The sequence below is a fragment of the Eretmochelys imbricata genome, chromosome 6 (genome assembly GCF_965152235.1).
Source record: "Eretmochelys imbricata isolate rEreImb1 chromosome 6, rEreImb1.hap1, whole genome shotgun sequence".
Lineage (NCBI taxonomy): Eukaryota > Metazoa > Chordata > Testudines > Cheloniidae > Eretmochelys > Eretmochelys imbricata.
Genome location: NC_135577.1, coordinates 89,295,750 through 89,320,895, shown reverse-complemented (window position 1 = coordinate 89,320,895; position 25,146 = coordinate 89,295,750). Strand labels below are relative to the sequence as shown.

The 25,146-nt window shown below is 40.8% G+C and overlaps 1 protein-coding gene across 1 annotated transcript in view; it reads left to right on the top strand.

Annotated features, from left to right (window-relative positions):
• Positions 1–3,272: 3,272 nt before the first annotated feature.
• The window catches only part of SEC23A (SEC23 homolog A, COPII component), a 49,525-nt gene continuing 27,651 nt past the window's right edge, over positions 3,273–25,146 (top strand). Inside the window, exons 1-8 of the mRNA XM_077819095.1 lie at positions 3,273–3,418; positions 13,072–13,313; positions 16,997–17,054; positions 17,403–17,489; positions 18,949–19,185; positions 19,297–19,376; positions 22,057–22,201; positions 24,559–24,717. Coding sequence (XP_077675221.1) covers positions 13,093–13,313; positions 16,997–17,054; positions 17,403–17,489; positions 18,949–19,185; positions 19,297–19,376; positions 22,057–22,201; positions 24,559–24,717 — 987 coding nt within the window. The 5' untranslated portion in view covers positions 3,273–3,418; positions 13,072–13,092. The remainder of the gene's footprint in view (positions 3,419–13,071; positions 13,314–16,996; positions 17,055–17,402; positions 17,490–18,948; positions 19,186–19,296; positions 19,377–22,056; positions 22,202–24,558; positions 24,718–25,146) is intronic.

The window sequence follows — 25,146 nt, the reverse complement described above, 5'->3', positions numbered from 1 at the left end:
CTCCCCACAATCAATAAGATTCCTCAGAAAAGACTACAGTTACTGCTTTGTCCAGGACATTTTAATCCTCTTTCTCGGAGTTGTTGGTTAAAATCGTTCTGGCATGGTAACATTGCTTTGCAAACTGAATTACCGTAAGAATTTTGTTTTCGAAGAAAACAAAAACTGATACAGTAGCTTGTAGCCTAAACAAAAACTCTGATACATTGAGGGCTAAATGTTATTGTTACTTGCGAAAGTATTTTGGAAAATTTGCATTTAAACAAATTCATTTGGGAACATAATCAGGGACAGTCATATGAAGAAATGAAAAGTGTAATAATATCCTGCTTTATTAGGTATCTCCTTGAATATAATGGTTACTCCTTAAATACTTAGGTGACCACTTCTGATGTCCCCTCCATAGGCGCTGACTCCATGGGTGCTCCGGGGCCCAGCCAATCAGCTCCTCCTCCCCAGCACCTCCTGCCCGTCAAGGATCAGATGTTCAGTGGAGGGCAGGAGGTGCTGGGGGCGGGAGGGGGAGGACTGGGAGCAGAAAGAAGCAGAGCGAGAGTGGGGTGCGTTCAGGGGAGGGGGCAGAAAGGGCCAGAAGAGGCAGAGTGGGGGTAGAGTGGGGGTGGGAAGAAGCGGGGCAGGGATGGGGCCTTAGGGGAAGGGGTGGAGTGGGAGTGGGGCCTGGGGTGGAGTTGGGGGTTGAGCATCCCCCAGGAAATCAGAAAGTCAGCACCTTTGGTCCCCTCTACTATTTCATTATTATTCTATAGGGTTACCAGATAGCAACTATGAAAAAACGGGACAGGGGGTGAGGGATAATAGGCGCCTATATAAGAAAAAGTCCCAAAAAAGTGACTGTCCCTTTAAAATGGGACATCTGGTCACCCTATTATTATATATGATTATTAACATACACTTCCATTCCTATATACAAATATTTTAAATTGTTAAACATTGTATGTTTCAAATAAACTAAAGTAATTCATAGGGTAAAATTAACAAATGCACAACACAGAAGTTTCATTAAAATATATATACAAGCTATCTGGTATAATTACTCTGAAATAAGTAAGAGATTTGAAGTGTTTGCTTGTCTCTTCCACCAAAAGAAGTTGGTCCAATAAAAGATATTACCTCACCCATCTTGTTCCTCTCATAACTAAGGGGTGACAGTTAGATTTATGAAATAAAATAATCTATTGAACTATAGCACATACAAGCTTATGCAAAGTTTAGTTATGAAAACTAAAATAATACAGTCTTGCCAATTTAAAATAACAACTAGGTATTCTGTTTTAAATTTATTTTGGTAAACTGTAACAAGAAAAAATAATTGTGCCTGGAAGAAATAAAGCAGATTATTTTTGGGAACTAAGCACTGATATTTGGAACATGGATTAATTATTGATCTAAATGGGGAAACTCTGTATTCTTTCTTTACATAATTTATTATACTTTTAGACATAACAAAAGGAATATTGCTTTTACACAACAGACAAGCAGCCTAAACAAATCATAAAGAGAGTAATTTTGAAATCAGTGACAAAAAGCAATTCTGAGAAAACATTCATACTACCTTACAGAATAAAAAGCACCCAAAACACCTATTAAGTACAAATCCTAAAAGATAGGCAACATGAAAAGTGAATTTGTGGAACCTGGGAATGTTCTAGCTGTCTTCTCTGTACAAAGAGTTTACTTGAAATGGACCATAGAGTAGAAAAAACAGGACTGAGAACAAAAATGTATACAAATACATATATGTACACACACACCATGTGTGTATGTATATAAAAATAAATAAAGGGTGATGTAATGGTTTCACAATACCATCTAACCATATAAATATAATCAAATCTGTGGTAGAAATATTACAATAGAACATCATAGTTAGCTAAGTTGAAAAAGTAAAGAAAGGTAAAAGCTCCCTCTGGTGGTTGTTGATCAAAAAATAATTTTCAACTATTCTGAGAGTGATACCAACATTGTACACAAAGATTTAGAATTAGAAATTCTAAAACAATAAGAAAACCCCAAAAACATACAACAAATAAAGTTGGGAAAATAATTAGAAATGACTAATTATGAAGAGCTTCCAGATATTACAAGCGATAAAAGTCTACAAAAGGTGGATTCCAGCCAAGCAATTGACAAACTTCCTCCTCCCTGAAAAAAAAAAATAAAAAAAATCTAACATTAATAGTGTATTCAGCACAATTAAGAGATTTAATTTCTTAAATATATATATTTTTCTCACAGAAACTCTGCCTCATGCAGTGTGCAACAAAGCCCTTCCTGAACCAGCGAAGCCTTTAAGCATATATTTGGGTATGTGAGACTACTCACATGCTCAGCTAGGCTTGTGCTAAAGTGTTTTCATGGACTGGGGCCTGAATGAGTCAGCAGTATGTCCTGAATGGGACAAGGGTCCTGAGAATCTGTCCTTAATTTCTGGCCAAATTCTATTTGTAATTACAGGGTAAATCTTCAGTAAACCCAAATTTACACAAGTGCAAATGACAGCACATTTGGGCCCTTCCTAGACAGAATGGACATTGTGTAATGAATAATACAGCAGGGGTTCAGAGGATTTGTGACTCACTTAGGTCCTGATCCAAAGCTCATTTAAATCAATGGCAGTGCCACATCAGAACCTTGGTGTGTAGCAGAAGGATGGCAGATGCCATGTACGTGGGAGAAACACTAGAGAACCTTTGTATATAGCAGAATGATGGCAGAGAGTCCCTGCACCCTAGTTGTCTGTAGGTTGGAGTGTGGTGCAAGGGGTCCCCCTCACCCAGTTGTCTGTGAGGTATGGGTGAGGGGAGTCCCCCTTGCCCAGTTGTCTGTGGGTCAGGGGTGTGGGTGCAGGGACTCCCCCATGCACTCCTGTCTGTGGGTTGGGGATTTTGGTGTAGGGAGTCCCCCACACCCAGTTGTTTTTGGGTTGGGGGTGTGGATGCAGGGAGTCCCCCATGCCCAGTTGTGTGGGGGTTAGGGGTGTGGATGCAGGGAGTCCCTCATGCCCGGTTGTGGCAAAACCCCAGAGCAGGATGTCAGAAGCCCTGTGCTAGGCGGCAGCACCCGCGGCAGGACAGGGTGGTTCGGCTGCTGCCTCGGGGCTCCCCTGAGGTTTAGCCAGACACATTCGCACACCACGGAAGTCAATTTTGCCCCAGCTGCCCCGGGCCGCTCTGCCTGCAGCGCGGGGGCGGATCGGCAGGGGGAGCCATGGGCGGGGGTGCCTGCTCTCCTCCCCCCGGAGACCCCACGGCGGGGCGGGCGCAGCCCCGGCCCCGACCGCGCTCTCTGCCCCTTGACGTGGCACGGACTCTCCCATCAGCCATGTTGTCGCGTCGGCAGCGCGGAGCTGCTGGGTTCAGTGAGTGAGTGAGTCAGGCTGGGGCTGGGACGCTGGCAGGTGAGTGGGGCTGGGGCTGAGGCCCGGCAGCTGAATAACAACTCTGCGCGGAGGGGGGGGAGCTGGGCAGCAAGGTGACGTGGGAGCCCAGCACCCCAGTTTGGGGGTGCAGGGCGCTAGAATCCCCCAGCGCCCCTGCCCTGGGGCTGTGTGTGTTGCAGGGAGCCCTCCCCTGCTGCCTGTGGATGGGGCGGGGGGTCTTCAGGGAGAACCCCGGTGCCCGCGGCTTGTGTGTGGTGCAGGGAGTCCCCAGTCCCAGTTGTCTGTACGTCCCCCACCCCAGTTGTCTGTGGGTTGAGGAGTGTCTGTGGGGTGGTGGTGTAGAGAGCCCCCCACCCTAGTTGTCTGTGGGTTGAGGAGTGTCTGTGGGGTGGTGGTGCAGGGAGCCCCCCACCTCAGTTGTCTGTGGGTTGGAGGGTGGGTACAGTTGTCTCTGGGTTGAGGGGAGTGGTGCAGGGAGCTCTCCCCAACTTGTTAGTGGATGGGGGGGGGATGTGAGGAGTCCACCCCCAGTGCCTGAGGTTTGGGAGGTGTAGGGAGTTAAAGTCCTGTCACCCCTATCCTATGGGCTGGGGTATGCGTGTAGGGAGCCCATCGCAAGATCCCCTCCCCCCAAGTGCCTGTGCTTCAGGCTCAGCGGTGTCAGAGCCCCCTCCTGTGGCTGTGAGGCTGGAATTTGGGATACTAGCCAGTCAAGAACAGCAGTCTGCCAGTTTGCTAATATGTTATACTCTGGCCTGCTCTGCAGGACTGGGTGGGATCAGCGGTATAAGAGGAGATGCTCAGTTATATTGAGGAGGAGAGCTGTCTTACTGACACAGCAAAGAATAGTTAAAGTGGTACAAACCTCTAGTGTAGATGTGATAATATTAACTAGTATAAAGGTGCTTATATTGGTATAAGAGTAACAGCCATGTTAGTCTGTATTCGCAATAAGAAAAGGAGTACTTGTGGCACCTTAGAGACTAACCAATTTATTTGAGCATGAGCTTTCGTGAGCTACAGCTCACTTCATCGGATGCATACCGTGGAAACTGCAGCAGACATTATATACACACAGAGATCATGAAACAATACCTCCTCCCACCCCACTGTCCTGCTGGTAATAGCTTATCTAAAGTGATCAACCTAGATTTGTGCTGGAAATGGCCCACCTTGATTATCATGCACATTGTGAAGAGAGTTGTCACTTTAGATGGGCTATTACCAGCAGGAGAGTGAGTTTGTGTGGGGGGGGATGGAGGTTGAGAAAACCTGGATTTGTGCTGGAAATGGCCCAACTTGATGATCACTTTAGATAAGCTATTACCAGCAGGACAGTGTGGTGGGAGGAGGTATTGTTTCATGATCTCTGTGTGTATATAATGTCTGCTGCAGTTTCCACGGTATGTATCCGATGAAGTGAGCTGTAGCTCACGAAAGCTCATGCTCAAATAAATTGGTTAGTCTCTAAGGTGCCACAAGTACTCCTTTTCTATATTGGTATAGCTCGGTGGTTCTCAACCTATTTACTATTGTGGGCCACATTCAGCACTACCTGTATGGCCCTGAAGATATCACATGGGCCGCAAGCAGCCTATGAGCCGTAGATTGAGAACCACTGGTATAGCTTATATCCGTAATTTTTCAGAAATCAGATATAAGCACCCTTTATTGGTATTACTGTGCCCACACTAGGGGATTGGAGGGACCATAGCAGCTCCTAAATAGCTAGAGTCACAGCAGTACAAAAACTGCTTGTAGGTAAGCCCATATGCAGCAAAAGTCTTCCCCTCCTGAGATGGCATATAACTTACTCTGCTCTTAAAATCAGTCCTTAATGGAGGGGACTTGGGAAGCAGGTCTGGAGTACAGCTGTGTTCAAGAAGAAAGTCACAGAAAAGTGAGGAATTAATGAAGCTGCTGCTGATCATTTATTACTGTCTGGTTAAATTCTGTCATTTTGACAATTTACAGTTAATTCTGATCTGTGCCAACTGTTTCCCCTAATTTAAACATTTTGGAATTGGAACACATTTGTCTGATTTTTTTCTTTTGGTGTAAAAATTAGAAAGAAAATAACCAAATCAGAAATAAAGTTAATAATGACCTAATAAGCTGATTAAAGCGTGATTACTACAGTTTCATGCTTACCAGTTTAATTTTATTTTAGAATGAGTATGTACTACATTATATTGTTTTTATGGTATTGAAATATGACTGCTGCCCCACTGGGACCCTTAGAAAAACAAGATGTTTATCTCTAGGGTATCGGTGGTGTTCAGATGTTCTACATCAGCTGAGTAGGTTTTATTTTGAAATAAATTAAAGAGGTTTAGAAATATTTAAAGGTATTTGTAAGTGCTGTAATAAAGGAGGGGATATTAAAAGAATGAATCTGTGTTGAAAAAAACATATCATTGCTTGTTTTGCATCAATCAGCAAACTAACAGCTGTTTCCAGAATGATTACTTAACAGCATATATTTTAAAACTGTACAATTATGGGATATCTTTGTAAAGTATAACAAACATATTTGGTACATACTAAGGGCAAGATCCTAGAAAGTGCTAAGTGTCCTCAAATCCCAATGAGATTACTTACATGGGCAAGGGTAATTCACATGAGCAAAGGTTTACCGAATTAAGCCCTCCAAGTCTAGCAGAATGTCTTTGTTTTAGTGAGAAAGTTGTATGTATAACTGCAAAACCCATATCTTAACAAGCTGTATCCTATTTTGGTAACTTAAACTGTGATACATAAACCAAGTCAGGTCTTGGAAGAAAAGGATGGAAAGAAAGGGGGGAAAATTTAGCATGAAAATGTTTCCTAAATCTAAACAAGAAGCATATGTTATCTTAGAAATGCAACTGCATTTAACTCGTTGCACATTATGGGGCTTTGTATGCATGCATGCTCTTCATTTTTATGAGTCACCATACAGAGTTTGCATACCTTGCCCTCTGTAGAGCACATAACCAAGTAATAAGGGGATAAAAATAAGACTATATGGAGCTACTGTACTTCAAAGTAGGGGAAAAATGAAGGGGAAATAAGACTTTAAAAGATACCATACAGAAAAAGGGAGTTAGCTTTGAAATACTTTCTCTTAATTTCTGATTTTTACTTGTGTCTTGAGTAGAGTTGGAGTTGGTGGGCTATTTTTACATTAGAACACACGAATGGCCATACTGGTCAGACCAGTGGTCCTTCTAGCCCAGTATCCTGCCTTCCGACAATGGCCAATGTCAAATGTTTCAGAGGGAATGAACAGAACAGGGCAATTATTGAGTGATCCACCTCTGTTGTCAAGTCCAAGCATCTGGCAGTAAGAGGCTCAGGGACATCCAGAGTATGTGGTTGTGTCCCTGACCATCTTGGCTAATAGCCATTGATGAACATATTCTCCATTAACTTATCTAATTCTTTTCTGAACCCCAGTTATAGTTTTGGCCTTCACAACATCCCCTAGCAATGAGTGCCACAGGTTGTGCATTGTCTGAAGAAGTACTTCCTTTTGTTTTGAACCTACTGCCTATTAACTTCATCAGGTGACCTCTGGGTCTTATGTAACATGAAAGGGTAAATACCACTTCTCTATTCACTTTCTCCACCCCATTCATGATTAAGGCTACATTTTAGTCACAGGTATTTTAGTAAAAGTCATGGACATGTCATGGGCAATAAACAAAAAGTCAGGGCCCAGAGATCTGTCTGTGATTTTTACTAAAAATACCTGTGACTAAATCTTACGTGCTGGGAGGAGGGCGCTCCTGAAGACTGCTGCTGGGGTGGGGGCAGCACGGGGTGACGCTTCTGCTGGGGTGGGGGCAGCATGAGGTGACGCTTTTGCTGAGGTGGCAGCCTGGGGCACCCCTGCAGCTGGGGGTGGCCCAGGGCCTCCTGTCTTTGGGGTGGGGAGGGAGCAGCCTGGGTCTCCCTGCTGTTGGAGAGGGTGGGGGCAGCCTGGGGCCCCCTGTAACTTCTGGGCGAGGGAGCGGCCCGTGGCCCTACTGCCGCTCTGGGTGGGGGGCGGCCAGGGCCCCCCTGCTGCTGCCGCTGGTCTGGGTGTGTGAGGGGGGCGGTGCGGGGCCCCACTGCTGCTCCGGGTGGGGAGCGGCCAGGGCCCTACCGCCACCACCACGGGTCCCAGACTGCTGCTCCAGGGCAGCGCCGGGACCAGCAGCCTGGGCCTGCCAGAGTAGTGGCCGGTGTGGCTGGCCCCTGGGCTTGCCCAGCTGTTGGGGTGGTCCTGGGGTCAGCTGTACCAGTGCTGCAAAATTCACGGAGGTTGCGGAAAGTCACGGAAGCTGTGACCTCTGTGAATGATTCGCAGCCTTATTCATGATTTTACAGACCTCTATCATATCCCCCCCCCAGTCATCTCTTTTCCAAACTGAACAATCCCAGTCTTTTAAATCTCTCCTCAGATGGAAGCTGTTCCATACCTCTAATTTTTGTTGCCCTTTTCTGTACCTTTTCCAGTTCTAATGTATCTTTTTTGAGATGGGACTGCACACAACCAGAACTGCACACACTATTCAAGGTTTCAGAGTAACAGCCGTGTTAGTCTGTATTCGCAAAAAGAAATGGAGTACTTGTGGCACCTTAGAGACTAACCAATTTATTTGAGCATGAGCTTTCGTGAGGTGAGCTGTAGCTCACGAAAGCTCATGCTCAAATAAATTCGTTAGTCTCTAAGGTGCCACAAGTACTCCATTTCTTTTTACTATTCAAGGTGTGGGTGTCCCATGGATTTATATAGTGTATTATGATCTATTCCTTTCCTAATGGTTCTTAACATTTTGTTATCTTTTTGACTGTTGCTACACAATGAACGTATGTTTTCAGAGAATTATCCACAATGACTCCAAAGTCTCTTTCTTGAGTGGAAACAGCTACTTTAGACCCCATCATTTTACATGTATAGTTGGGATTACATTTTCCATTGTGCATTATTTTGCATTTATCAGCATTGAATTCCATCTGCCGTTTTGTTGTTCAGTCTCCAGTTTTGTGAGGTCCCTTTGGACTTAACTGTCTTGAGTAATTTTGTATCATCTGCAAACTTTGCCATCTCGCTATTTACCCCTTTTTTTGTTTAAAACTTCATGTATAGTGTCTGAAATAGTGCTCCTCTCGTAATGAGTTGCCATTTCCTATCTCTGTTCAGTAAATCATTTTAACAAAAGAAACTGTTCCCTTCAAATTTGATTCCGCTATGCCAGATATCGTTGTTTCTTCATGCACATTGCCTATTATTTTATTTTTCATTGGGGTAACATTCTCTCTCTCTCACTCTCACCTATGCCCACCTATCTATTTCCCAACATTACAGTGCTGGATCCTGAAATATTAGGGGAGAAGTCTTTTAATTTTAGTTTCTTTTAAGTACCAGCCTATCCCTCACTCCTTAACTGACTAAATATTTCTCCTCTCTCTGTTCTTTCCTCCACGTACATCCCAGTTTTTGTGTGTTCTCCCCTACCCCCCCCAGTCTACACTTTCCCTCTCTACCAAATGGCCATGTCTACATTAGGCTACTTTTCTTAAATTTTCCCACCCTGACTACTGCTGATGTACCTCTACTATTAGCAATGAAGGGAGTGCTAGTGTGGACAGAGTTCCTGGCAGCTCCCTGCATTTTAATTATCATGTTCTGTAGACCTGCTCATAGTAGGATTATATGATATGGTTGTTAAAACACTGGCAGCTAGTCTGTACTAGTGCTCCCACCATTGAACTAGAACAGTGTTTGGGGGTAGCAACTGTGGAAGAGTTTAAGGAAAAGGATCCAGTCTGTAGACATTGACAATTAGTCTATACCAATCCTATTCAACTTATTCATAAATATCTGGAGAAAGGGGTAAACAGTGAGGTTGCAAAGTTTGCAGACGATACTAAACTGCTCAAGATAGTTAAGACCAAAGCAGACTCTGAAGAACTTCAAAAAGATCTCACAAAACGAAGTCATTGGGCAACAAAATGGCAAATGAAATTTAATGTGGATAAATGTAAAGTAATGCACATTGGAAAAAATAACCCCAACCATACATGCAATATGATGGGGGCAAATTTAGCTAGAACTAATCAGGAGAAAGATCTTGGAGTCGTCATGGATAGTTCTCTGAAGACGTCCACACAGTGCGCAGCGGCGGTCAAAACGAACAGGAAGTTAGGAATCATTAAAAAGGGATAGAGAATAATACGGAGAATATCTTATTGCCCTTATATAAATCCACAGTACACCCACATCTTGAATACTGCATACAGATGTGGTCTCCTCATCTCAAAAAAGATATACTGGTATTAGAAAAGGTTCAGATAGGGGCAACTAAAATGATTAGGGGTTTGGATTGGGTCCCATATGAGGAGAGATTAAAGAGGCTAGGACTTTTCAGCTTGGAAAAAAGGAGACTAAAGGAGGATATGATAGAGGTATATAAAATCACGAGTGGTGTGGAGAAAGTGAATAAGGAAAAGTTATTTACTTGTTCCCGTAATATAAGAACTAGGGGCCACCAAATGAAATTAATGGGCAGCAGTTTTAAAACAAATAAAAGGAAGTTCTTCTTCACACAGTGCACAGTCAACCAGTGGAACTCCTTCCTGAGGAGGTTGTGAAGGCTAGGACTATAACAGGGTTTAAAAGAGAACTAGATAAATTCATGGAGGTTAAGTCCATTAATGGCTATTAGCCAGGATGGGTAAGGAATGGTGTCCCTAGCCTCTGTTTGTCAGAGGGTGGAGATGAATGGCAGGAGAGAGATCACTTGATCATTACCTGTTAGGTTCACTCCCTCTGGGGCATCTGGCATTGGCCACTGTCGGCAGACAGGATACTGGGCTGGATGGACCTTTGGTCTGACCCATTCTGGTCATTCTTATGTTATTATCTCCATTTTATTGTGCTGTACACAGTCAGTTTTGGGAATGGTTACTGTGGGCCATTTTCAAATTGTCCATTTGCATTGGCAGTTGTTTATTAAGTTTCCCAATAATGGAATAATAGCACTTTACAAAGAAACAAAAATCTAGATACTACATTTACCTTCTGGATAATTTTCACCGCTGATATTTTAGAACTAAAAAACTTGATGTCCATTTAAGGATTATCTGAACTCCTACATCAACACTGTAAACTAGTGGTATATGCCATATCTGAAATATTAAAACTTTTCTAAATGAGAGCCAGATCCCTGGCAATGGGAAGTTTGCCAGGAGACATACTCAGAGTTGCACACTGCTTTCAAGCACCCACTAAAGCATAGGTATGAAATGTGCTGATTTAAGCCCCAGTTCAGCAAGGTACCTAAGTAAGTGCATAGCTTTAATCACGTGGGTAGTCCCACTGAAATCTATGGGACAACTTGTGTTCTTAAAACTGCAGATTTACTTAAGCATCTTGCTGAATTGGATTCTTATAGTATCTTCCGAGGCAACCTCTGCTTAGATGGTTGGTATTGATCGTATTTTAAAGTTTCACCCTGTTTCAGAACCCCTACTCCTTCTGTGTACCATTGCCTGCCCTCTATCAAGGCAAATCTTTCCTGTGCAGCTGTGCTCATGGGGATGATTCTGACCCTTAGTATTTTTATAACTTAGAAAGTAAGCAATTGCTTAGCCACTCGAGTGATAAGTAAAGTATATGAAACTATGGGCCTATCCACACTATGGCTCCAGTCCTGCATTTGGATCCATGTGGACTGATCCTGGACTTTGTTTGTTTGTTTTCTTTTTGCATATATTCAGTTCTAACTGTATTAGGCTTGTCTACGTTGAGACCTTCTGCTGTTGAGTCTAACATTGTGCAGCCTCACTGCTATCAGTGGTGGCAGTGCTAGAGTAGACTGGTCCACTGGCATTTTAACCACAATAGGGAATGTGATCAAGTGGTTGCTGACCTTTTGCCTGTGTCCCTTCAACTGCTCCCTGGCCCCTCCCCTGCTGCTGTTCCTGGACCTCTGCCCATTCCATCCCCACTGGCTAACTTCTGCTCTGTTGCCCACTGCGCCTTCCCCCCCACCCCCCATTCATTCCCATGGTTCCCTGCCCCTGCTTCTGTCCTCATCAATTTTTTGGCTACTGCCCGTCATCCTTCCTTCTGAATGCTATCCTTTGTCTCCCTGAGCTCCTTTTCCTATCCTCCCAACCCCCTCTTGTATCCTCTCCTCCTATTCCTTACCATTCTGCATTAGAATCAGGTTGTGTCCTTTTCATTGCCTAGGTGCAAGCAAGGGGAGCATTGAGAACACAGAAGAGAGTGTCCTTGCTCTCAGTTCTGGTGTGTGGTGCCACAGTGGTGCCCACCCAGCAGTAGCAATTGCAGGGAATTTCAGTGCTGGGTCAGCATGCAGGTGCTCTGTTGGGATGGAGAAGACTCAGTGCAGAAGAGCTCTCCGAGAATTTAGCTGCTGTACTCTAACAAGTCTTTACTGAGCATATGTGAACTGAGATTTTGTGGAGGCTCATAACTTGGCCAAATTTGGACAGATATTCACAGGAACAGCTAACTGCACATCCCTAGTACTGGGGTGATCATCCTGTGCCAAATTTCAAGTTCTTGATGCTAAGCTTGGAGGCACCAAAGTTTCTGGTGAATGAAACAGTTGTAAGAATATTTTAACATGCATAAAACAACATATTTTCCCCAAGCCTTGTTTTCTGAAACAAACCATTTTAGCTGAAACAAAAAATTCAACCTGAAGCAAACACCTGACAGGAGAAACGGTTCGGGTTGAATTTAAGTTTGGCAAAGTTACAAGCAACCGAAAACCAGGTCTGGTAATGGAAAGATTTGGGCAACCTTAAGTATAAGGTGGTACTAAATGTACCACCTGTAATGCTGTTCCCCAACAAGCGTATAGAACCCTTATTGTCCCAGAACGTGCACTTCCCTAACCATGGTAGAACACTGCATTGCCACACATTTATATTTGTGGATGGGCCCAGTAGTGTGCTTTATTTAAAAAAAAAAATGTTGGTGTGTTATGTCTCTAAATATTGCTTGTGCTCTTAGCACATTCCTATAAACTTTTCTATCAAAACAGAAAATGTAAACCACGAGTTTAAAATGATCTCTCTTGAATTAGCTAATGGAAAGTGACAGATTAAATAATTACAGTAAAAGTGGAATGAATAATTAAATCACAGGGAGTGTCATTAGGGGAGATGCCTAGAGTGGTCTACAAAACAGAGATGATATTTTTTTTAAACAAGCCTCACATCTTTTAAAATATGTTTAAAATACTTACTTTACATTGCTCTGCCTCCCACTTTCCCCTCATGAATCTTTGCTTTAATTGTAACACTGCTGGATTGAATTTATGTTCCTCAACCAAGACGAATTTGCAACATGGCATGTTTCAGTGCGGTACGTTTATTTTAACTTTGCAAACATTTAGCACTTTTCATGATGTTGCTGCATTCCGAGAGTTTTATTTTCTTCATTTTTTCTTGGAATTCTGTACAATGCATTTGGAATTAGATGTTTTAGAGAATTTCTGAAAGCTCCTTTTTAACTGAATACATAACATTTTAGTATGTGGCATTTTGTCATGTGTTTAACCAGACAGTATTGGTTGTAATTAAAGCTTTTGTTCCTGATTGTGATTCTTTTCTTTTAATATATATAATCCACATATATCCTGTTAATTTATACCTTTTTATTTCAGAAATAAGAAAAGAAGTTAACAATGACAACCTTCCTGGAATTCATCCAGCAGAATGAAGACAGAGATGGAGTTAGATTCAGCTGGAATGTTTGGCCTTCAAGTCGCCTTGAAGCCACAAGAATGGTAGTCCCAGTGGCTTCTCTCTTTACACCACTGAAAGAGCGTCCTGATTTGCCTCCCATTCAGTATGAGCCAGTTCTGTGCAGTAGGACCACCTGTCGTGCAGTTCTGAATCCCTTATGGTAATCATAATACATAATTTAGATAATACTTTAATATATACAAAATACTTAAATTTTTTATTCAAAAACTTTTCTTCATAATGCTGGTTTGAAAATACTGCATCTCATGCATAAATTGTTATTTATAAAATTTTGCATATTCTAGGCACAAATGTAGGGCCCAAACCTGTGACCACTAAGGATTTCAGGATCCAGCTCATAGTTGTTTTGAAGGAAGACATTCACAAAAAATTATCCAGTTAATTAAATTGATTTATGTTAACTTTAGTTTGAATCAGGTTATAAGAGTCTGAAGTTTTCAGTAACTGCAAGTCACATGGGATAGTAGATACAGTTTTAAATTTTTTTATCTCTAGAAAATAAATATGAAGAGGGGAAAAGAAAAGGAGTACTTGTGGCACCTTAGAGACTAACCAATTTATTTGAGCATAAGCTTTCGTGAGCTACAGCTCACTTCATCGGACATGAAGTGAGCTGTAGCTCACGAAAGCTTATGCTCAAATAAATTGGTTAGTCTCTAAGGTGCCACAAGTACTCCTTTTCTTTTTGTGAATACAGACTAACACGGCTGTTACTCTGAAACCTGTCATGAAGAGGTGAGTTAGTGTAACAGCTTTTCATCTTTTGTATAGTTGGATTGTATGTGACTTATGTTCCTTATAAAATAAATTCATTATTGTCAGCTAGTCCTTACTGTACTAGATGTTTGCGCACATCACAAAATCAGTTAGCTCAATTTTCTGTAATTCAGTGTCCCCAGCTTGGGAGACAAAGGATGGACTTTAACAGGTGTAAAGTGGTGTGTCAGGATAGAGGTCTCAGTGTTATGTTTTGAAGCTGGAACAGTAGTTGCTTATAGATGAAGTCAGGTCTAGTGTAAGCTTATCCTTATCAGAAGCATTAAATTTCACTCAAGGTTTTTTTACATGTAAAATTAAAAGTATGGCTAAACAAAATTTGTAAACGAAGGGTCAGATCCTCAGATAGTATGAATTGTCCATCTCTTGATGTCTTCACATAAAGACTGGATGCCTTTTTGGAAGAGACGCGTAGTCAAATATAAATGATTGGGCTTAGTACAGGGATAATGTTGTAACACTCTGTGGCCTGTGTTACACAGGAGGTCAGACGAGATGATCTGCTCATCCCTTCTGGCGTTAAAATGTATGAATTGGCACAGTTTCATTCATCATAGAGCTAGGCCTATTTACAGCAGCTGAGGATCTGATCCAAAGACTTTAGTGGTCATCTTTCATTAACTGTTCTGCCCTATTACTGCTGCTGTCAGGAGAAGACAAGAATAAGGTTAAAAAAATACTAGGAAACACATACTACTTATTTGTCTAAAGATAGTGGGTGGGATTTTCAAAAGCGCCTACGTGACTTGGCACAAGTTCCATTGACTTTTATTATTATTGTTATGGGGTAATAATAATTACTGACCTCTGTAATTTTATATCCTCAGATGAAAGGTGCTATATACTTAAAAAAACCCCACATGGTGAACTGTATCTAAAATTTTTGGATTTTGGACATCCTGAATATATGACATAGCTGTCTTAGGGTGCGTCTCTATTAAAGAAATTTGTTGTGTTTAAACTCAGTTAATTATTTTTTATCATGTCTAAGTGGAAGCTATTGCATTAATATCCTGTTTGCAAAAAGAAGGCTGAGAAAATAATACCTCTGAAGATCAGCTGGCTTGGGATGTGGTAGACAGAGTTGGCATGTACCTTTTCTGTTTGCACAGTCTAACATGGTTTACGTTACTGCAAATAGTAGTGTTGGTGCAATTTGAAATGCATGTATCTATTTTAATTTTTAGGAGGACTTAAGAAATTATAGGTATTTGGTTTATCTTCAGTTAGGGACTTTTGCTCTTGGGTATACTTGGAAAACCAGAACATTTATATAAAAACAGTGTATTAACCCTCTCCACCACCCGTTATTACTGAAGGAATCTTTTTGAGTAGGAGTTTTCCTTTTATCATGCTAACTTCTCCTTTTGTCTGGACCAGTAGTGAACCCATTATTATTATTATTATTATTTGTATTACAAGTAACATCAATGGGCCTGAACCCATTGTTCTAGGCACTGTACATACATATAGTAAGAGAGAGTCTCTGAACCCAAGAGCGTGCATCTAACCAGACAAGATAGATGGAAGGTAAGAGAAAGGAAGTATTACTTTCCCCATTTTACAGGTCGAGAACTGAGACAGAGAGACATAGAGTGACTTGCCTAAAACCGCACAGGAAGTCTGTGTAAGAGCTGGGACTGAACCTGGCCTCCTACATCCTAGTCCAATGCCTTAATTATCATCCTTCCTTTCTAATAGCCTTGATACTGTGTTAATTACAGCAACTCTTCACTTAAAGTCGTCCCAGTTAATGTTGTTACATTGCTGATCAGTTAGGGAACATACTCGTTTAAAGTTGCGCAGTGCTCCCTTATAACGTTGTTCCGCAGCTGCCTGCTTTCTCCACTGCTTGCAGAAAGAGCAGCCATTTGGAGCGAGCTGGTGGGGGCTTGGAACCAGGGTGGACCGGCAGCCCCCATCATCTGCCTGCTCCCCTAAGTTCCCTGTGCCACAGTGGCCCAGCAGGCTATCAATTGCCAGCAGTTCAGCTGTCCCTCCCCCCACTGCCCTTTGCTGCTCTTGCCCTCTGCCTTGGAGCTGCTCCCAGGAGCCTCCTGCTTGCTGTGCGGGTGGAGGAGGGGGGAAGAGGGAGGCTAATGTCAGGGTGTCCCCCACCCACCTGCTCCTGCCCTTGCCCTCTGCTTACCCCCTCTCTATAGAGCCGGGGCGGGGTGCGGGGGGGAGACAGGGCTCAGGATGGAGGGAGCTTGCTGGCAGCAGCTGCTGTCTCAACTTGCTGATCTACTTAAAAAGGCAATGTACTTAGAGTGGGGTTAGCGTACTTAAAGGGGCAATGCGCATCTCTCTCTCTCTCTCACGCAGGTTGTGTGTCTCTGTCTGCCATGCTGTCTCCCCTCCCTCCATTTGTGCTGCCTTGTAGAGTGTGATACTACATTAACAACAATGTGTTAACCCTTGAGGGCTCAGCCAAGTGCTAGTTCATCATTTAGCAGTAAGGCATTCCCTGGGAAGTATCCCACCCTCTTCCACCCTCTGACTTAAACACCTCAATCAAGCTTCACAATCATCATTGCTGTGTACAGTATTAAATTGTTTAAAACTTTTATACTGTGTGTGTGTGTGTATATATATATATATATATAAATATATATATAAAATATAATATTTTGTCTGGTGAAATTTTTTCCCCCTGGAACCTAACCCCCCCTATTTACGTTAATTCTTATGGGGAAATTGGATTCCCTTAACATCGTTTTGCTTAAAGTCGTATTTTTCAGGAATATAACTACAACGTTAAGTGAGGAGTTACTGTATATCAGTCTTCTGCTACTGAAATAATTACGAAGTTATACATTCTTTATTGTGAATTTACAGCAGGATCATTAAGGAGAAGATGCATTGTGAGGGGGGAAATTCTTGTTTGAAGCGCACACATCTTTGACAATTAGGAAAAAGGGCATGATAAACAGATAAAGGGTGAATCCATGTCATATGTACACACAACATATGTATTTAGTGTCAAAGCTCCTTGGTAATGTAAAACAAACTATTACTAATACTTTTCTAATTTTATTTTTATAGCCAAGTGGATTATCGAGCAAAACTTTGGGCTTGCAATTTTTGTTATCAAAGAAATCAGGTAAGAAAATAAAGTATTCAGACTATAGTTGCATCCGATGAAGTGAGCTGTAGCTCACGAAAGCTTATGCTCAAATAAATTTGTTAGTCTCTAAGGTGCCACAAGTACTCCTTTTCTTTTTGAGACTATAGAATGACCCTTTTAGGAATGGTGCATTTAATTTTCCTCCTATAAATTATACATGTGAATTGGAATTGCCAACAGGACGCTAAACATGCGGATGTCTGCCCATTTTGAGACAGAAGCAAATAATATATGCAGATGTTTATTTTTCAGTGTTTTTCTGTAACTTGTAATTTTGAAATGTGTACTTAATGGTTTTTTTTTTTTTTTTTTTTGCTTTTGCAGTTTCCTCCTACTTACGCTGGTATATCAGAGATGAACCAGCCTGCAGAACTTTTACCTCAGTTTTCTAGTATTGAATATGTAGTACAGGTAAAAAAAAAACAAATAAAATCTTTGACATTAAATTGCATTGAAGCTAGCTATGTAGAGTATGGCTTATTTTACTTTTGTTTTGATTTAGTAGTGATTAAAATGCAGTGAATAATCTACACGTTTTCAGTTGTAGACCTTTGACCGGTATCATCCATTGGAAATGGAGAGTACTATTTTTGATTATAGTGACTATAATAAAATTATAGGAACATTATCTGATTATAAAGGGCAATACAAGAGAGGGAAGCTCTATATGTTGTAGAGATTTAAGCTTCTGTTGGGATGTGTTTCTTCATGAGGAGTTCAGTTCTCTTGTGCTTGTTTTGGAGAAACCATTTTATTGCTGCTTGCCAACATAACTTAGATCAAGTTTTAGTGAATAGTTGGTCTTTGAAGTGAAGATTATATCTGAATAATCATGGATTGATATTGGAACCAATTTATTTCTAGGAGAAGGTGAGTAGTGAACTGGTTAAGTTTACAGATAACTATTTTTTGGCCAATCAGTTAATATAATTTGGATTTTCTTATTTAATTGTAATACCGACAGACCCTGGTAGGTGGGATTGAATTTGGGACCTCTGAATCTTAGTGTATGAGCCTCTACTGCATGAGTTAAAAGCTATGTGGCCCTTAGCCAACACTGTAGCAGACTCATCAGTCTCAAGCTGGGCTAGGTGCCGCTAGTGGGGGACACAGTGCCACACCAAGCAGGCATAGCTAACATAATTTATCTGTCTCCATTTCATCATGGTAGGGCATGGGAGTGTCTTAGTAGAGATTAGTAGAGGAAAAAAGCCATGCAACAAGAAACTGCGAAAAATAAAATTAATTAGACTGGAAAAGGAAGGAGTTAGGAGGGGACTGCAGTGAGGCATTCAAATTAAGAAAGGTAAAGTTAAAATTTGTCAGCCACTCCTTTTGGCTAGCTTTGTAATACTAGATAGAAGGGAACACTTGCTGAAATTACAGGGGAATGATTTTAGAATGAGGGGAACTGCTAATGTATCAAGTCAAACTATGGAATGAAATGTCACAGAAAATCTAATACTGTTTCTGTTTTTTTTTTTCTAAGTTTTGATAAATTTAATGACCACTAGCAGCACTTTGAGTAATACTTTGTTTTTCATCTTGTAAGGTTAATAACATTATCTCATGATTCAAAATTATCTGGTGAGGCCTGGAAGGAATTTGTTCTTCTATATTGAACATGGCACTTTTGGATAGAGTTAATTATGGTACCGAGTTCACACTCCTGTGCAGCATTAGGTATTGGCCACTGCCTCGGGTGGGTTACCAAATTGGATTGAACATTGGTCTGAGCTAGTGTGGCAAATTCTATATTTACTAAAATTAATATAACTTGAACAAAGTTTATTTTTGCAATTTGATTATTTTCTGTACAATATATACTGCCCAATGTGCTTTTTCACTTAGTTATTATTATTTCTTAAAGCGTGGTCCTCAGATGCCTTTGATATTTCTTTACGTTGTGGACACATGCATGGAAGATGAAGATTTGCAAGCCCTGAAGGAATCCATGCAAATGTCATTAAGTCTCTTACCACCAACTGCTTTGGTAGGTCTTATTACATTTGGGAGAATGGTGCAGGTCCATGAGCTTGGTTGTGAAGGAATTTCAAAAAGCTATGTCTTCAGAGGCACAAAGGACCTATCCGCAAAACAACTTCAGGTAACAGACAAAAAACAATTAAAAACCCCTCAAACGCTGAAAATGATCATAATGGTGAATTTCAAGATGCTCTGTAATCAAATTATATATATATAGTTACTTTTTTTACAGGAAATGTTGGGGCTTACTAAAGTATCTGTTTCACAAGTAGGCCGGGGTCCTCAAGTACAGCAGCCACCACCTTCTAACAGGTATTATTTAAAAAAATAAAATAAAAAAAAAATCATTGCTAAATTGCTTTACCAGGAAACTTTACCTCATGATTTTTTTTCTGGTGTGATTGATACAACTAGAGGGTCACACATTTTGTTGCTTTAGTAGGTTGAGTGTTGTGTGTTATCCTACATTTTTTAATGCAAATGGCTTTTTAGGTTTAAGGATCATACGAGAAGGTTTCTGGAGAGCAGAATCTTAGCTTGGCTGTCCTTAGAGACTGTGAATGTAGTTTTGGAAGCTGAGGCTGGAAGAGTTGTGACAGTAATGAATTTCCCATTAGAAAAGAATGGGGAAAGTCTATCCCAGATAACAGACTCCCCCTCTTACCATACATACTGGTCATTCTAAGGGGGACTCTAATAGTCAAATTGCTTTAACCATTTCAAGGGATAACTAGAACATCTAACATGGTAACATTTGTAGCGTAGATGGAAGCTTAGGCTGTAAAGGTGGTATAGGAAAAGAAGCCCTTGAGGAATTCCACCACGATTTCAACAATTTCCATCCCACCATCAACCTCAGCCTGGACCAGTCCACACAAGAGATCCACTTCCTGGACGCTACGGTGCTAATAAGCGATGGTCACATAAAGACCACCTTATACCAGAAACCTACTATCCTCTATTCCTACCTACATGCCTCCAGCTTTCATCCGGACCACACCACATGATCCATTGTTTACAGCCAAGCTCTACGAAACAACTGCATTTGCTCCAACCCCTCAGACAGAGACAAACAGCTACAAGATCTCTATCAAGCATTCTTACAACTACAATACCCACCTGCTGAAGTGAAGAAACAGATTGACAGAGCCAGAAGAGTACTCAGAAGTCACCTACTACAGGACAGGCCCAACAAAGAAAATAACAGAACGCCACTAGCCATCACCTTCAGCCCCCAACTAAAACCTCTCCAACGCATCATCAGGGATCTACAACCTATCCTGAAGGAATACCCATCACTCTCTTAGATTTTGGGAGACAGGCCAGTCCTTGCTTACAGACAGCCCCCCAACCTGAAGCAAATACTCACCAGCAACCACACACCACACAACAGAACCATTAACCCAGGAACCTAGCCTTGCAACAAAGTCCGTTGCCAACTGTGTCCACATATCTATTCAGGGGACACCATCACAGGGCCTAATCACATCAGCCACACTATCTAGAGGCTTGTTCACCTGCACGTCTACCAATGTGATATATGCCATCATGTGCCAGCAATGCCCCTCTGCCATGTACATTGGTAAACTGGACAGTCTCTACGTAAAAGAATAAATGGACACAAATCAGACGTCAAGAATTATAACATTCAAAAACCAGTTGGAGAACACTTCAGTCTCTCTGGTCACTCGATTACAGATCTAAAAGTGGCAATACTTTAACAAAAAACCTTCAAGAACAGACTCCAACGAGACTGCTGAATTGGAATTAATTTGCAAACTGGATACAATTAACTTAGGCTTGAATAGAGACTGGGAGTGGATGGGTCATTACACAAAGTAAAACTATTTCCCCTTGTTTATTCTGCCGCCGCGCCCCCCGCCCCCCTCCCCCCCCCGTTCCTCAGATGTTCTTGTCAACTGCTGGAAATGGCCCACCTTGATTATCACTACAAAAGGTCTCCCCCCCCACCCCCCCCCGGCTCTCCTGCTGGTAATAGCTCACCTTAAGTGATCACTCTGGTTTCAGTGCGTATGGTAACACGCATTGTTTCATGTTCTCTATGTATATAAATCTCCCCACTGTATTTTCCACTGAGTGCATCCAGTGAAGTGAGTTATAGCTCACGAAAGCTTATGCTCAAATAAATTTGTTAGTCTCTAAGGTGCCACAAGTACTCCTTTTCTTTTTGCGAATACAGACTAACACGGCTGCTACTCTGAAACCTGTCAGTTTAAGGAGAAGGGATTCCACATCTAAGAATGCATTTGATTCACCCTTCAAAAAGATTTTACTAAAAGATCCCTGTCTACAAGGGTAGTTTGCTTGCAGACATCAGTATTTGTGGCCTTTCTGCTATTTCCATTGTTTCTGACATGTTTTTCATGACTTCTTCTGAAGATGTATTTTAACAAACTTACTGTGTCTCAGCACATTTGAGAATATATAGAGGTGCTGTTTCTGTCTTCCTATGTGTATGAATATATCCAACATTTTAAAATATATCAACAGAAGTATTTATCAATATATATTTCGATCTTTCATTCTCTTAGATATGATGATAGGCAAAAAAGGCTATTTGCTAAATAATCCATTGGGATTTAGATTCCTAGACAATTCTGAAAATTTTACCCCTTAACATTTTCATTTTGTCTTCCCTCCAAGATTATCCTCTTTCCTTTAGTCTCTGTCTCAAATTCCCATGGTGACCTGATGTGTTTTTGTCTGCATGTAGTTCCTTCTGGACCCTGGTTGCCTTGCTACAGTGCTCCATGTGGAGCTTCCTGTCTCCTTAGGCTGAGCATGCCGTGTATGTAGTGCTTCCAGACCTTGCCAGCCTGTTGAGCAAGAGACTGTGCTCTGAACCCAGATTTGGATCTTTGGCATTGCAATCTAACACGTTGCCAATGAATTACTAGTCCTGATTATTTTTTAAAAGTTATGTAGCCAAAAGAATCCTAAAGCTAACATAATGCCATTTATCTATATTTAGATTCCTACAGCCAGTGCAGAAAATTGATATGAATCTTACTGATCTTTTGGGTGAATTACAACGGGATCCTTGGCCTGTTCCACAAGGGAAGAGACCTTTGCGTTCCTCTGGAGTGGCTCTTTCTATAGCTGTAGGACTCCTTGAGGTAATAGTTCGACCTAAAATTGTTTTTAAATGTCACTAGATCACTGTCCTACATAAAACCTATGGCAGATGCTGCAATCAACACATAACAATAACAATCTCTGTAATTCATGTATATTAGTCTTGTGTTCAGATTCAGACAAACATGACATTTACTGAATTTTCCTCTATTTAATCTGAGTAAATGCATGCATCTCATTCTATTTTTATATTCCACACAATTATGTTACTACCTTATGCTTGTTTAGTTGGTGACTTTTTGTCTTTTAGTTTAGATTAAAGGAAGTCCACCAGTCTTTTATTACTATATTAACTTCATATTTATATTCCCAAAAGTGTGCGGGGCACTCTATGAAGCAAGAGTACTGTCCTGGTCAAAGAGTTAAGAATCTATATTGAAAGTGTATTGAGCAAAGAGGGAGAAGGAAATGGGATGCAGCCCAAGATTTTTAAAAATACATTTTTTCTTAGTTCTTGACTAATTTATCCATTTATTTTTATTACCCTTTGTCTTTTAGTTGTTTAAATCATGCCTGTTTGCTTTGACTGTGTTTGTTACAAATCTTTTTTTATACCTATTTTTGTTCGATTCTTCATTGTAATTTCTTAGCCTTTTCCTTAATTTCTATTTTTGTTGTTTTTATTCCCTTCCTATTTTAACTCTTTCCCATTTTGATTTTTGTGACTTTTGTTTATAACTCTTTACTATTTAACACTATTTTCTACAGTTTTTAACCCTTAGTCAGTAGTCTGTTCTTCCTATTCCCTTCCCTTTAAGAATTGTCTCTTTGCTTTGGATACTGAAAGCCAATGGTATTGTGGCAGCATACTTGTCTGGGCTCCTTCCTTCAAGTCTCTAAACAGCGCAGCCTCCTCTACCTGTAATGTTACTTTGCAGCCTTTGTAGTCATATATTTGGGTGATGATACCTGTTAAAGTAGTGAGGGCAGCTTGTCAAGATGCTCATGGTCACTGCTGGGCTTGTGAAATCTTGCCTGTGTTCTCCCCTACCCTTGTGGACCTTCTGTGTTAATGGGATTTAATTTACATAAGTTTACTTACCTTTAAAGGTTGTATTTCCTCACAGGAATAACCTAGAAGGTTTCTTTATGATGTGGTTTTTTTTTTTTTTTCCTCCCCAACTAATCAGTACAGCATGGGAAGGGTCTCACTTTGGTTGAGTTTAACTGAGATGTTTCATGTGCCTGCACATGTTCTATGGGTTTTTTTAAAAAGACCATAGCAGAAAGTTGAGTGACTGTTTTATATCCCAGAAAAACTGAAAAAGACTGGGGGAACGGTTATGTTTTTTTCTGATTTAAAATCCATTTTTGAGATTAGTCTCTTTTGGCACCTCTCAGGCCGAGAGTCCTTTTAACTTCTATTGTTCCTCTTTATGTCATTAAAGATGTATTGACACCAAGGGGAACAAACTTTAATTTAAAGAAGTGAATTCAGTCCTAGTGAAAATTGTCAGGTTGGTTGCTCTGGTGACAAAAATCCTGTTTAACTATAGAAGAGGTTGAGTTTGGGCAACAAACTGCAAGCTTCCCCTTGCTTTTATGCTGCTTCCAGAAGGATCCACCTCTAAGGAGGAGAAACTAGTTCAGCCTCCATACCCGTTCAGTTCTCTGCTGAGACTGCCAGTTGTGTGGTGGACACCTCTTGAGCAGAAACTAGCTTCTTGTTTTCTAGGCACTAGTTTCACAGAGGCACAAAAGTCAACTGAAAAAAACATTCTATTTAGAACAATTCTGCTAATATCTAATATTTGCCCCTCTCTGATATTTTTATCTCTCAAGACACTCACATGGAAACAAGATGTTTTGTACGAAGGTTCCATTTGTTTCTGCAGTTTATTTTCCATATTACGTCATTTTGTGATGACAACCATTTCAGTAACAAGTTGATGTAATGGCACTAAGAGGAGGGTTGTGATTTCAGAATATGGAAGCAGATAAAATTTTGAACGTAAAGATAGTCTCCCCTCCCCCCCATTCAGCTATTCCTAGTAATAATTAATAGGGAAAGAGAAATACCCAAAATACCATGGACCAGATCCTCAATTTGTGTAAATTATCTTAGCTCAGTTGAAATCAGTAGAGTGGTGACTAGCAGAGGATCCGACCTCAGATATATGCAGAACTGTCTTAAAAGTGAAAAATACTAGTTTTAGTGAGGCAAGAATGGTATTTTAAGTTAAACTACTACTCAGAATTTTGAGATATTCTAATTGTTTACTTTAGTCTAAGCAATACAACAGATACAAATTCATAGTTGTTTCCTCTATTAATATTATGTACTAACTGTTATTATAGCAAAAAGAGTTGCTCTCTGAGATTTTCTTTTGTCTTACAGTGTACTTTCCCTAATACTGGTGCACATATTTTGATGTTCATTGGAGGACCAGGCACTCAAGGACCTGGGATGGTTGTAGGGGATGAACTGAAGTTACCTATAAGATCATGGCACGACATTGAAAAAGACAATGCTAATTATGTTAAAAAGGCTACTAAGGTAAGACTTACCAATAGATGGGGAAGAGAGATGTAAATTTTTTTTATTTGACAGATAATTAGAATAAGACATTTGATATTAGAATATGTATAAAGTGATATAGAACTTAGACATTTTTGTTGTTGTTGAACTTTCCTTGAATAACTACATATCTTCCAAAATTTCATAAGGATTTTCAGTACATTGAGTGAGAACCTGATTCAACTCCAATTTAAGTGACTGGGAGTGTTTCCACTGACTTAGTAGGAGTTGAATCAGGGCCTTAATGCACAGTGATCAAGAACGGTAGCATTGATTTTTAAGTAGAATGCCACCTTGATCAATCTACCACAAATTATCTTTTAAGCTGGCTGGGAAAAGTAGGGAATAGTCAAAAAAAAAGTTCTAGACCTTTCTCACTTAGTTTTTACTTCTCAAAAAAAGATCTTT